General features: G+C 38.2%; 1 protein-coding gene and 1 long non-coding RNA gene across 2 annotated transcripts; both read left to right on the forward strand.

The window, feature by feature from the left end:
* The first annotated feature begins 873 nt into the window (after positions 1 to 873).
* Positions 874 to 8,279, forward strand: zgc:162171 (uncharacterized protein LOC565931 homolog). Its single transcript, XM_068307839.1, has 4 exons — positions 874 to 1,361; positions 4,916 to 5,046; positions 5,867 to 6,016; positions 6,976 to 8,279. The coding sequence occupies exons 1-4, from the start codon at positions 1,169 to 1,171 to the stop codon at positions 7,201 to 7,203; spliced, it is 702 nt and encodes a 233-aa protein (XP_068163940.1). The 5' UTR covers positions 874 to 1,168; the 3' UTR covers positions 7,204 to 8,279.
* Positions 8,280 to 8,524: 245 nt separating this feature from the next.
* Positions 8,525 to 12,489, forward strand: LOC137591009 (uncharacterized). Its single transcript, XR_011034569.1, has 3 exons — positions 8,525 to 8,875; positions 9,924 to 9,996; positions 12,162 to 12,489. It is a non-coding gene; the product is annotated as an uncharacterized lncRNA (long non-coding RNA).
* Positions 12,490 to 12,690: the final 201 nt, after the last annotated feature.

The raw sequence follows: 12,690 nt of genomic DNA on the forward strand, positions 1-12,690 counted from the left end.
TTTGTTTTACGTGAAATAAAAGGCGACCCTCTCAAAGGGGAATTACAAAACTTCAGTGGAATAACGGAACACTCGTTATACTGCAGTCTTTCTGTACTCAAACACGAAGCAAACACAGTTATTGAGCAACAAGAAGAAAGCTGCACACTCACTGCGCCAATGTGCCGTCCCTGTGCGCACGCACATAGGCACGCACCACCGCGCAGCCACGGAACTGGACGAGCTGGATGTCGGGATGTGTAGTTTAGACGTGTAGCACTGAAACACTAACAGTTGCCTGACAAAATGTCAGATAAAACAACATGTTAACGGGGTAAACAGGTATTTTAATTCTTTAGCAGGGCGATATGTTTTTGGTGCTATGATGAGGAAGGCGCGACTTCTCATGACGCGCCACATGCGCAATTGGATGAAGACTACGGGAGGAAACGCGTATGAAATAATGCACTTGTTTTGAACTCCACTGAAGTTAGTGGCCTTTTTGTTTTAAATTTATTCAAACAGTATTGAATTAATTTTTATTTGATCATTTTAGTTTCTTGTAAAACTTAATTCGGAGTGACTAGATAAATATGAATGTTAAACTGCCTCACTGCTGTTATAGATTGGCTTCTAGTGTAACAAAAGTTTGAAAACCACTGAATCAAAAATGGTTTTTTTAAAAAAACAGATTAAATTGTAAAACTAACAAATGACGTCATTTAAAGCGCTAGACATGACGAAGCAATCCGCAACAGAAGAGGAGCGAATGTTTCCAAAAAAAATTATTATTTTTTTTTTAAATTGTGAGAATATTCATGACGAACCAGTCTGGCTCACAGCGTCGGGGCGGGTTTGCACCGACTCCTGAACGATCCCTGGAGCCTCCCCCCTTAGAATCCGGCAGCCGCAGAGCCACGCAAACTTTTGGCACAACTGACGTCAGCAGCCTGTCTAATACTTTCATCTGACATTTTTTGGATTCATTTTGATCCATCATTTTGATTATTCCTTATAGATTTTATTTATCTTTTATTTGTGTTTGGAATCTCTCGGTGTTCCATACACGCCTTCAGACTGACTCATACCGGCCGATCTCTCCGCGTTTCCCAGCTCCTCTCCATGTGGAACCCCCCGGGTCTAACTGGAGACCCCAACTCCGTGCGCGATCTCATCCACAGCTCCAACGATGCAACAGGAACGCCTGCTTAAAGTTTTGATCATCGGCGATCTTGGAGTCGGGAAAACGTCCATCATAAAGCGCTACGTGCACCAGGTCTTCTCCCAACATTACCGCGCAACCATCGGGGTGGACTTCGCTCTCAAAGTGCTGAACTGGGATGAGAAGACGTTGTTGCGCCTGCAGCTGTGGGACATTGCCGGTGCGTTAAAGTGTGAATGCGCGGACGGAGCGTGTGTGTGTGTGTGTGTGTGTGTGTGTGTGTGTGTGCAGATGTTTGGAAAATGAAACTAAATTTTTGGATGAAGCGAAAAAAAATATTGATATATAAGACAATAAGTTCTGGTTCAGCGTGGATCCATTTAATGTTAATGTTAAGGTAAAGCTTCAACAAGCGTGAAGAGGAGCAGCTGCGTCACGATCAGAGAAGCGCGTTCTTTACCTGTTATTGAGAAAACGTGGTCCTGTCACACTCCAGCAAAAATGAGTCTGCAGTAAATTCAATCATTGTAATCAGAGTAACTATTAACTAACTGTTAAGTGGAGCATGCAGTGCAACGTTATCTCCCAGATTTAGCAGAGTTACTTAAAAAAGTAAGAGCATGAAAAGCTACTTGAGTAAATGTACTCAGTTACATTCAATCTCTCACTGCTTCCACATGAGTGATGGCAACACATAGAAATTACTCCAATAAGATACCGGGCAGAAGCATGCAATTCCAATCTTTGCATAATGTTTAAATATATGTTTAACAATTAATGGTCAATTCATTATTATTCTATTTAATGTCAACAAACGGATACAATATTCAAATTGTAATTAGTAAGTAATTTAAAGCGTTCCCATCAATATGTGGTAAAACTGTCCTCTTTTTTGATGATGAGTTGAGTTACCCTCCAAAGCATTCCATTACCTACCAGATTAGGCAGTTTATAAAGAGAAGCTTGTGTTCCGCTAAAAAACCCATCATGCTTCACCAATCTAGTAATTGGATATTTTTTGGAAGCACTTTCTCCTCCTTGTTCCCCAGTGATCTCATCCTCGTAATGAGAGACTGTTCCCCTCTGGCTGCAGGTACAAACATGACATCTGATAAAACTGGCGCTTACTTAATGACATCTGCCAGGTCAACAGATGGACTTCAGACCGTGAAACAAAGGCGTTTTCATGTTGGTGTCACTGCATGGAGGTGTTGTGAGATGCCGTAGACGTCATAGAAAAATCACTTCTTTTTTTTTTGCAGGAGTGGGTTTCATCTTTATGATGTGAAGTCAAGACTCGTGTTAACTGGAGGTGCTGTAAACTGGGAACACATCAGAGATGGAAATAGGATTTTTGTAGGATTACGCCTAAAATAACAGCAGCTACTTCTGATTTGTGCACACTGGCATGCACTGGTTCTTCAACAAATACATTTTTGTGTATCAGCCTTAAAAATTAATCAGTTGAGCTTAAGTGGAAGCTGAATTATGGTGTTTGATTTACGACATGAAGGCTGCAGTTCAACTGGGAGAAGAGACGCTGGGAGAATTTGACAGGATGTGACACCTTTTAGGTCACAGATGTAATTAATATATCTGTTGGCTTTCTCAGAATGAGCATACCTTTATTCACAAGTGAATAAAGAGGAAGAAATAAAACATTAGAATGTGATACTGGTAGATGATCAGGAGGAAATGCACTGTAGAATTTATGTAGTATCGCTGATGAAAAATAGGTGACACAAAGGAACGTGCCGTTTATCATATTTACTTGCGGTTATTGAACCTGAAGGCATAAAACGTGATGATTTAAAGTCGCCATGTTTGATGCAGAAAAGTTTTGCGGACCTCTAACCCCTTCTAGAAATATTTGAAATATTAGATGGACGACAAGCACCGTAGTCATAAGAAATATTTTAGATTTTTTGCTATTAAAATAAAAAACAAAATCATAAATCTGCAGAAGACAGACATTTAATGTGAACTCAAGATAAAATTGTTTTCATACCATCTAAACAACATGTCAATGATGGAGGACAATAATGAAGTTATTGCATCTTTGAGCAGTTCAAACTGGATGTTAGCTTCACTCATGGCTAAATTAGCTTTTAAATTTGCATGGAGAAATAAAAACAGATAAATGAAACATCATAGCTTTTGAAAAAATTTGTCCAACAGCTATTAGTTTTCTTGCTTAGTGTTGGATGAGAAAATTGATAACATGTTCATATCTGTGTCGTTACTGTGAAACCATGGCTAAGAGACAATTAGCTTATCAGATATGGCGGGTCAAACACACATATTAACTGTCCTTTGAGTAACAATTTGTAGTTTTTATTTTGACAGTGAAGCATCATCTGTTTTATTTCCACTCTATTCTAGCTACCTAACACATGCTAGGCCAAGTTAAAAGTGTTTTAAGTGGATAACTTGAAATCTAATTGACAAATTTTAATGAAACTTGGTAGAAGGGAATCTCACGTGATTGGGACACATCTAGTAAATTTTGGAGGAAATCTGGATAACTTGGTGAATCCAGAAAGTTTTTTTCCTCGTTTTTAATTTTTGCAAAAAATAAAAAATATAAATCATCTTTTGTTTTTTGTTTTTTTTCGTCAATTATTCCTAAACTACTGAAGTGATCATCATGAAACTGAAAGATTAGGGAATAGCTATGGCAACTGTTTTCCTGAGATTAAAGTCATGGATGGATTCAAGTTCTATTGCATGTTCTCATAGTGAGAATATGTGCATACAGAAATATAATGTAGGAGAGTTCAGTTAGATGGAAATAATCTGATTTTACATATTTAACAGTCCTGCTACCAAAATTTTAACTAAAAGAAACGACTGGAATCAAACAGGTGGACCTGTATAGTTTTAAATATAGGTCATTTCATGCCCAGTTTGTGTACAGAACGAAGATCTGTTATTGCCGACCGCTTATCTGTGTTATACAGAAAACGCAGTTTCACGCTGTTGTGAGATGAAACACAGATAGAGTTGTCCGTCTGTCATCTGAAGAAGTCGGCTTGTATTTGTGTTAGTGTGAGTTTAGTTTTCCTGACAGCAGTTGTCCTGCTGCATTGGTCATGTGTGTGTGTGCGTGTGTGTGTGTGTGTGTGTGTGTGTGTGTGTGTGTTTCAGCACATTCAGTACTCTATTAGGATCATGTGGAGGACATTAGCTTCCTGGATACAGACCTATTTTTCTATTCGATTACACTCACTGGCATGCATTCTCTGACAAAACATTTTTCAAGCTCCATTCTGAACAAAATGCTTTTCCAATTTCTTAACTTTGAATATTTGTTCGTTTTTAGACATATCTTAATAACTGAATATCCTGCTTTTAAATTTGAGTCAACTTAAGCTATTGAATTTTTTTGGTTTGGGTTATAAGAATTGCAAACATTTTTCACTGTACCCTCTCATATACTACACATTATTTTTTTTGTTTTATTGGGAAAACGGATCACAGATGGACAATAAGTAATCAAAATGTCTGTAAACAAACCCTTCAGTTTGCTTCATACAAAATTTAACACAATTCCTGATAAATCTTTTGCTGCATCTTTCATCAGAATAACTAACCATTAGTGAGTTGAGATATAGACTGATATCTAATCTCTCTAAACAGACAATGATTATGTTGAGATAGTAAAATAATGTTTGAATTTATTTAAGGTCAGACAAAATGCTGCAAATGTCAAGATAAAGACTCATGTCTTCACAAGACCTTCACAAATCAAAAGTCTTTTCTGTTCTTTTATAGGCCAAGAACGCTATGGCAACATGACCCGCGTTTATTACAGGGAGGCGGTGGGGGCCCTTGTTGTCTTTGACATGACCAGACTGTCCACATTTCAGGCCATCGTCAAGTGGAAAGGAGACCTGGACTCAAAGGTAAAGATAAAGGAAGACAGAACAGCTTGAGTAAAAAGTAGAAGGACCAATCTTTTGGATCTCTATTCAGTACAAGCCTGCAAAATATCAAACTTTTCCCAGACATGAGTGTTGTGCTGTGGCGCTACAGTAATTTAATTCTCACTCTCTGCCAGAATTTTCCAGAAAGTTCACTAGAAAATCTCCCAATAACGTGACAGACCTAGCATGAACTTGTGCCGCTGCGAGCTGAAGCGGAACAGAGTCAAATAAGCTCATGTTTGATGTTTCTGCAGTCGTGTTTTACTTACCCACCTCTATTTCAAATGCTGGGGTCAGATTGAAATGGGAACGTGTGACCGATGAACCGAACCACTAACATCAAAGTGACTGTGTTTATCTTGTCATTTCATTTCTTTACTCCAAGGGAAACCTTCTTCAAGTTAACACAATCTAAACTCAATACAAAGTGGAAGTCTGCACATGATTCTAGATCTGGGTGGATAATGGAGCAGAGACACTGCAGTTAACTAAATATTACAAAGATTTGTGGTTTCACATTTTCAGCCATGCATTAAAAATGACTTTTTAGCAACTGAGTAGAAGTCTACTTAAATAATACAGCTGGTAAAGGTGAAGGTTATTTTAACTACTTAAGAAACATTTGGCTTCATTTGCTTTTTTTTTTTATTTTTTAAAGTTAACAATCTGAATGTAAAAAATAATCAATAATAACCAATAATAACCAACTGAATTTGTCGATACAATGTGGAGAAAAACTCAGAATCCAGTGGAGTTACTTCAGAGTTTGAGTAGATTCTTTTCTTATTGGTTCGGTCAGGTTGCCCTTTGCAACGGGAGGTCGGTTCCAGCCGTTCTATTGGCCAACAAGTGTGACCAGCGGCGGCACGGCTTGTGCCCCAAGCTTCCTAAACTGGACAACTTCTCCAGGGAGCACGGATTCGTAGGCTGGTACGAAACCTCCGCCAAAGTAAGACAAAACTGTCCACTCTCTTTTTGTCATATGCTCATTTTATGTCGATATTGTTTCGTCTATCTCAGATTCTCCTCCAGTTCCTCAGTTTTTTTCACGACTCTCTTCAGAATTCTTCTTTTTCGTTGACTAAACAAGGAATGAGGAGAATTGAAAGTCAAATTGAGCTAAAAACCACGGATAAACTTAACAAGGTGTTCCCCAGATTTATATCCGATAATTTTTCCACTGAATGAAGTCATAAAAATAGTTCAACCGTCTCCTCCCATTTGTCAGTGCTCACAAGCTCATCTATTTGTTGCAAGTATAATTAGAGCCTGTGACCTGCATGTCTATTTTTAAGTGGCAGCCTAAGAGAAGTCAATAAAATTTGTGGACGAACACTCGCTGTGATTATATCTGTTCCATTTGTTTAATTCGATTTTGTTTATCTAGTTAATTTGCTGATTTTAGCTTGAAGCAGAAATTTAAGAGCATGGCTTTCAGATATTGAATAGTGTTACTTAAGGTCAATCATTTATTTTAAAATAAAATTATGCAAATAAAAAGTGGTTGTGTTGCGTTATTAGTGTGTTTATGCTCAGAATTTATCCGCTTCACCCACATTTGTGGATTGTGGGGAATGTGAATTTATAGGGCTCTTATTTTGAAAGGTCACATACAAAGTATTAGTGGTAGCAGGTGAAGAGGCAGATGTTTCTGGGCCATTCCATTGTGAAAAAAGCAAATATTGAATCTGGATTCACTACCTGGACAAACAAATGATGTCCAGTGAATGTTAATCCTGCTCCATGTCTGCTCAAGTTATTTTTAAATCCTAATGTGCTCAAGTTTGTCCATTTTCTACAATTCTAAGGATTAAAATGTCCAAATTTTGACAATTTTTCATCGTGCTCCTACTTTGTTTTTTTCTACTTCATTCATTTTTGACTAACCCTTCACCCTCTTTCTCTCAGGACAACACTAACATTGACGCCGCCATCACGTGCTTGGTGAGGAACATCATGTCGCTTGAGGAGGAGATGCTTCTTAGCGACGCCACGGCTGCATCCACCTCCACCATAACGGAGGTGGACAGCAGCGTTCTGGTTCTGCCTCGCTTTGACTACAACGTAAAGGAAAAAAGGTTTGGCGGATGTTCTGGATGCCCCTCATTTAAACCCAGAGATGGAGACAGAGACTGAATGGGGGGGGGGTGCCATTGGTGGCATTGGAGCAAACAGACTGGACTGAGTCCAAGAAGAGGAAGGAGATTAATGCAGTTTAATGTGACGTCTCCCCTTCCTTCCTCCTTTCAGTCACACAGATGTATTTTCTCAGAGTCGGCGCGGGAAACAGCAGAATAATTTCTCTGAAAAATCCTTAAGAAAATAATTTAATTGATCCAATCTGAAAAGATTTATAGGATATCCATACTTCATGATGATCTTTCCAAGTGAACATAAGACACTAAGTAACCAAATATAAGACTTAATCTTCAGAAAAGTGCACTAATAATCACATGGTCTCTCCTGGATGCTTTTAGTTAGATTGGAGATGTGATTCCTCCTTGAAAGCAAGATAAAAGTTTTAAACTGCTGCTCTGTCCTTTTAACTGTAAATTTAATATTTATTACTTCCTGTATCAAGTAGAGGTTTTTGTTGATCACTAGTTGGTATTTTAGATAGAATATAATGTAAGAGAGGTTTATTTTGCACTTTTTATTCTGAATTAAAACCGCAGCACTAACAAACTGTTTGAGCTTTTTGGTTGACACCGTCTGTGTTTCATAGATCCTGAGTTTTTATGTAAAAACAAAAAACGCTTACAGATACAGACAGTCATTGTTGAACTTTAAGGCATCATCCGGTCTTTTCGACCGCAAGCTTGCGGCACTATTTTAAAGCGTTGTGAACAAATAAAAGAAGAAGATAGTTACCCTGTGTAAACACTGCTGGTTTTAAAGAGGACAATGTGTATTTTCAATCTGAATGAAACAGTGAGATGATGTGGGATCTCTCTGAAGATTCCAGAAGTTGTATAACCCTTTTTTTCCACAGAGTTTTAGCTGGTTTATCTGAGAGAACACAAAGTCAAGATTATTTAACTATAGACATGATGATTTTAACATAATAATTATCAGGCAGGTTTTATACACTTTCCTTGTATAAAATCACAGATAACTCCAAGATTCACTGTAACCTCACAACTAAATGCATATACTTTGTAGACATAATATTTGTAAGATTTTAAAAGTTTATTAAAAGGTTGTTATTTGAATATTTGTTGTTGTTTTTTTCATCAGTGATGCTCAAACTGAGATGCTTGCTTCTAGGACTGATGCTCAGCGATGCGTTCAAGTCTCTGTGGCGGGAACTTTACTGTCACCTTTTGAAAGGCAGACTGAGGTGAGCAGCTGGAACCACTAGAGGAAGACAAACACTGCCTTTCCATTCCGAAGCGAGTCACGCTCAGAGCCTGTTGGCTGCGTGGACTCATCCCTCTTTCTGTCCTGCTGGGGTGGGAGTGCAACGTCTTACTGATCTTCAGTCAGTGTCTAGGTTGCTTGTAGTTTTGGATCCAACCTTTTTTTCTTCCTTCTGATGCCTCTGATTCCCATTCAGGTAGGGTAGAGAGAAGGGTGTCTTTTCTATATATCTATACATTAGTAATGGGGCTTCTCTAGTCATCTGATCACATGCAAGCTGCCAAACCTCCTGGTTACAGTTTTACTCTTCGAATCCAGCAAGAAGAAATACATTATTAGAAATGGATTATTATTATTAATAGGCCGCTTGATGTTCCGTGGATGAGAAAACCTGTTGCATCTTACAGGACGGACGGCAGCGTATCAGGAAGGATCTCTTACGCTCTCTGTGAGTTCAAAATAGAAAAATCTGTTCTTCCCATGAATGTATTTGTAGGTTTTTTCTTCTCACACTTTCTTAATCAGCTTTGACACATTCTGTTTGATGGTTGTGTGAAAAATAAGTGATATGTGTGTTTTTTAGCTACAATAAAACCAGACTGTTAATGCAAAATCATTATTGTCTAATCAATAGATGATACATTTTCTCTACAAAATATGTTGCTATTTTCCAAACTTGTACATTTCAGAATTTCTCCTTACATTATTTTGAAGACAGTTTATTATTTATTTGCTTAGTATGGGTATGATACATTTGCAAAGCCCTAAAATCCGTCTGAAATTGAAATTACGATGGCTGTGTGTGGGTTTCTTCTACTGTTATGGCGCCTGTCAGAACTTGCTCACTAAGAATTTAAACACTAAGGATGCCAGCATCACACATCTACTCAAGAAGCATGGCAACCGAGTATGATGTGTTAACAACAGAGGTGTTTCATTGCTCAGTAATGGCCTGTATCATCCTCAACTCGCATCACACACTGCCTGCATCAACCTCGCTATATGTGTGTGAAACATGGGAACAGATAACCCTTGATGAGTTTCACCTCCGCTGCCTCCAACAGATAATGAGTGTCACATCTTTTTACGTGTCCCGCGAGAGTATAAGTGATCAGAGTGTCTAAAAATTAATAGGTCAAAAGTTTGCTTTGACAAAAAAACTAAATTTCCCACAATGCACTAACTAAACTCATTTTAACACTGACAAAAAAAAAATTATGAAAGGATTTATGCTATAACAGAGCGATAAGCAAACTGTAATGTTTGTAACTTGAATAAGTAATAAATTTATAGTTATTCAACGTTAATGATTACATTTATTTTACATTACACTGAGTTGCATTTACTGACGTTTTTAAATTACATCTGAGTTTGTCACCCCTGTGCTACGCAGAGCAAACGTGCCGGATGTTAAAGCTCTCATCACGAGAGGTTGCCTCTTATTATAAATGTATATTTATGTCATTAACCATTAATAATTGACGTTTTCCATGTAGTGAATCCCTGTGAAGATGTCAGCTGCTGTTCAAACCCTCATCACTCTTTTGCTCATGGTTCGCTTTACTGGAGGTGAGTGAGTTTGACTGCATTACAGGTTTCTATTTTTGTTGGAGGGTCATTTGTACCAGATGCACATAACTACTCTCAGACAGACGTAATTTAGCCAATTACCCAGCTGCAGGAAATGGACCTTTGCATCAGTGTAATATGCATTCTCCTATTTTTACACCTTTTAACTGCAGTTTGATGTGATTAATTGCCTGTTATTTAGATCCCATAATAAATTGGAGGGTTCTAAGAATGCACTGATCTGCTCAATCCAGATTCCATTTTATGGATTTGTCTGACCTGGTCTAAGTAACTGTCAATCTTATAAAGATACCTGTGTATGAAGTGGAGTGATGATAATATACATTTCAGAGACATTGAGAGAAGAATAGCATTTTTAGAAGTTTCCTGACTTTTAAAGTTTCAGAAGCATCAACAGATGACCTAAACATGACAGACGTTTACGGTTTTGTCATGCAAATGGACAGGACGATGAACATGCAGCTCTATAACATATGTATATACAGTACATCGTATAATATGCCTCTCTATTATGATATGCACATGTCCAGATTATTTTATTGCACAGGTCTAGTCAGAAAATAGTTTTTTAAAAGAGGCCCAGGCATAAAATAAAGTCTATATGTGTAATTTATGACTATCCTTTGGGCTTATTCACACAAAATCCAGCGCTGCAACAGACATACAGTCCTCCTGTTGATTTTTACTCTCACTAAGATTACAAAATACACTATAAAGACATTCAACACGGATAATTCATGGATTACAATGGAATTCATTATGTACCACCATTAATGCCCGGAGGTCTTTTAAATCACTACTTTCTGTTCCTGGCTGTCCCAAACTGCACGGTGTTGCCAGGAGATTGCCCCAGCAGGGGAAGGACAAATTACAAAAGCTTCATTTGCTGCCAAACCACAAATTGGAAACTGGGTGCCATCCACAAATGGACGAAAGAGTGCTCTCCTGATTGCATCCTCCAACACTGCTGCCCAACACAAAGCCAGTCATTGAAACACCTGCTTAGATCTAAATGTGTCCGTACACCCTTGTTATGCTAAAGTAATCCACAATGGATTGAGACTTAATCTGTGTCTCCAGTTCCAAGTGATCACAGGTGGATGAAGCAACATTAAAATGATTAGGAAACGTCTTTTTCGTTTATTTTGACAAAGACCCAGAGGAGTTTTAAAATATTACTGCACTTGTATTTAGTAACACTTAGTAACTATTCAGGAAAGAAGTTTGCTTTGAGATGTCTTGCCTCCTCGTGACAGTAGGGATGATTGAAATATCGCTGCAGAGGGAGAAAACTCATTATCCCACCGTGCATAGGATATAATGAATAAATTCATTTTTATTTCAGATAAATTCAGTGCAAAAATGCTGCTTGACGCTTTCCTTGTTTTGGCTTATTACTCTCATTCCTGCATAAATTAGATGGACTGAGATATAACACTCAGTAAATTGCAGCAGCAACTTCCACCTCCAGCTGATGAAACCAATAATCTTTCATGTCCATATTTCTTGAGAGCTTGGGATTGTTGCTTCATGTCATGAATCATCATGATCAGATTAATTTGCTAGGATACCTTAGGGAAAAAAATGAATGTACATGTCCATCTGCTTCATCCCAGTCTCTGGTCAGTGTGCATTTGCCATATCCTCAAGTACTCTTCAAAAACAGTGATTGAAGGACACTCTGCCAGTGAGCTATACATTTTAATCAGCCTCAGTTTGGTTGAACACTCAAATGCCTATATCATACTTCAGTTGTTTTCTTTGGGTTTTTTTTTAGTTTCACTGGAACATTATTGTTCTGTTGATTTGTCCATCAATTATAACCACCTTCACAACTATCGGTTTGATTGCAATGCGAGTTCAGCTCCCACTTGATCTCGCTGTACCGTCCAGCACAAGTGTGATGATTACATTTTATTTTTAGCAAATAGCTCGACAACTCTTGGGGGAATTTTTGGATTAGGGAAGATATTCAAGTTTTTTCTTCTAATGAGAAAATGTAAGACAATACAGGGATTGATTTTTCAGATCCTGAGTCTTTTTTTTTGCAAAGTAGCAGCTCCCAGCATAATTAAAAGGCTACATCTTCAGTAAAGCATCTTGTGTCACTTTTTTAAAACCCTCCCTTTTGTTTTTTTTTCTAGCTCAGAAACCCGGCGATGACACCATCTACACCAACGTCATCAGTTTAAGCCCTCAGTCCCTCTTCAGCCTCCTGCTGTTGGGCCTATCTGTCCTCCTTACCGGCAGCATCTATCTATGGGTCCTCAGATATGTCTGCATTGGCTGCTGCCAGCCAATCGCTATTGGCAGTGAATCCCAGGTTCTGGCTGGAATGGTGTGAAGCCATCAGGACCCTTACTGACATGCAAGCTAACGAGTCATAGTATATTTCCTCTTTCACGAGTACAAACTTCATCTTCTGAGTTGTGAATTGGATTCATACACAGGAGAACTCGGACTTTTGACATGTCTGGCATGCAACTCTGCAGGCAACAACATGTCACGAGATGTGTTGTTTACAGTTCACATATTTTGCAATTCTAAAAAGAAATATCTCTTTGAAACCTTGACCTCTTTGAAATAAATGTCGGGTATTGACTTTATTTTCCTTGTGTAGTTCCAGACCTCTGAAGTGCTGCCCACCTGAAATGTTTCAAAGGCATTCAATTA

Source organism: Antennarius striatus, chromosome 23 (assembly GCF_040054535.1).
Source record: "Antennarius striatus isolate MH-2024 chromosome 23, ASM4005453v1, whole genome shotgun sequence".
NCBI lineage: Eukaryota > Metazoa > Chordata > Actinopteri > Lophiiformes > Antennariidae > Antennarius > Antennarius striatus.

Coding starts and splice junctions, on each gene's coding strand:
- zgc:162171 (XM_068307839.1), top strand. CDS start 1,169: ATGCAACAGGAACGCCTGCTTAAAGTTTTGATCATCGGCGATCTTGGA. Junction 5,047..5,866: donor AAGGAGACCTGGACTCAAAG/GTAAAGATAAAG, acceptor TGGTTCGGTCAG/GTTGCCCTTTGCAACGGGAG. Junction 6,017..6,975: donor GGTACGAAACCTCCGCCAAA/GTAAGACAAAAC, acceptor TCTTTCTCTCAG/GACAACACTAACATTGACGC.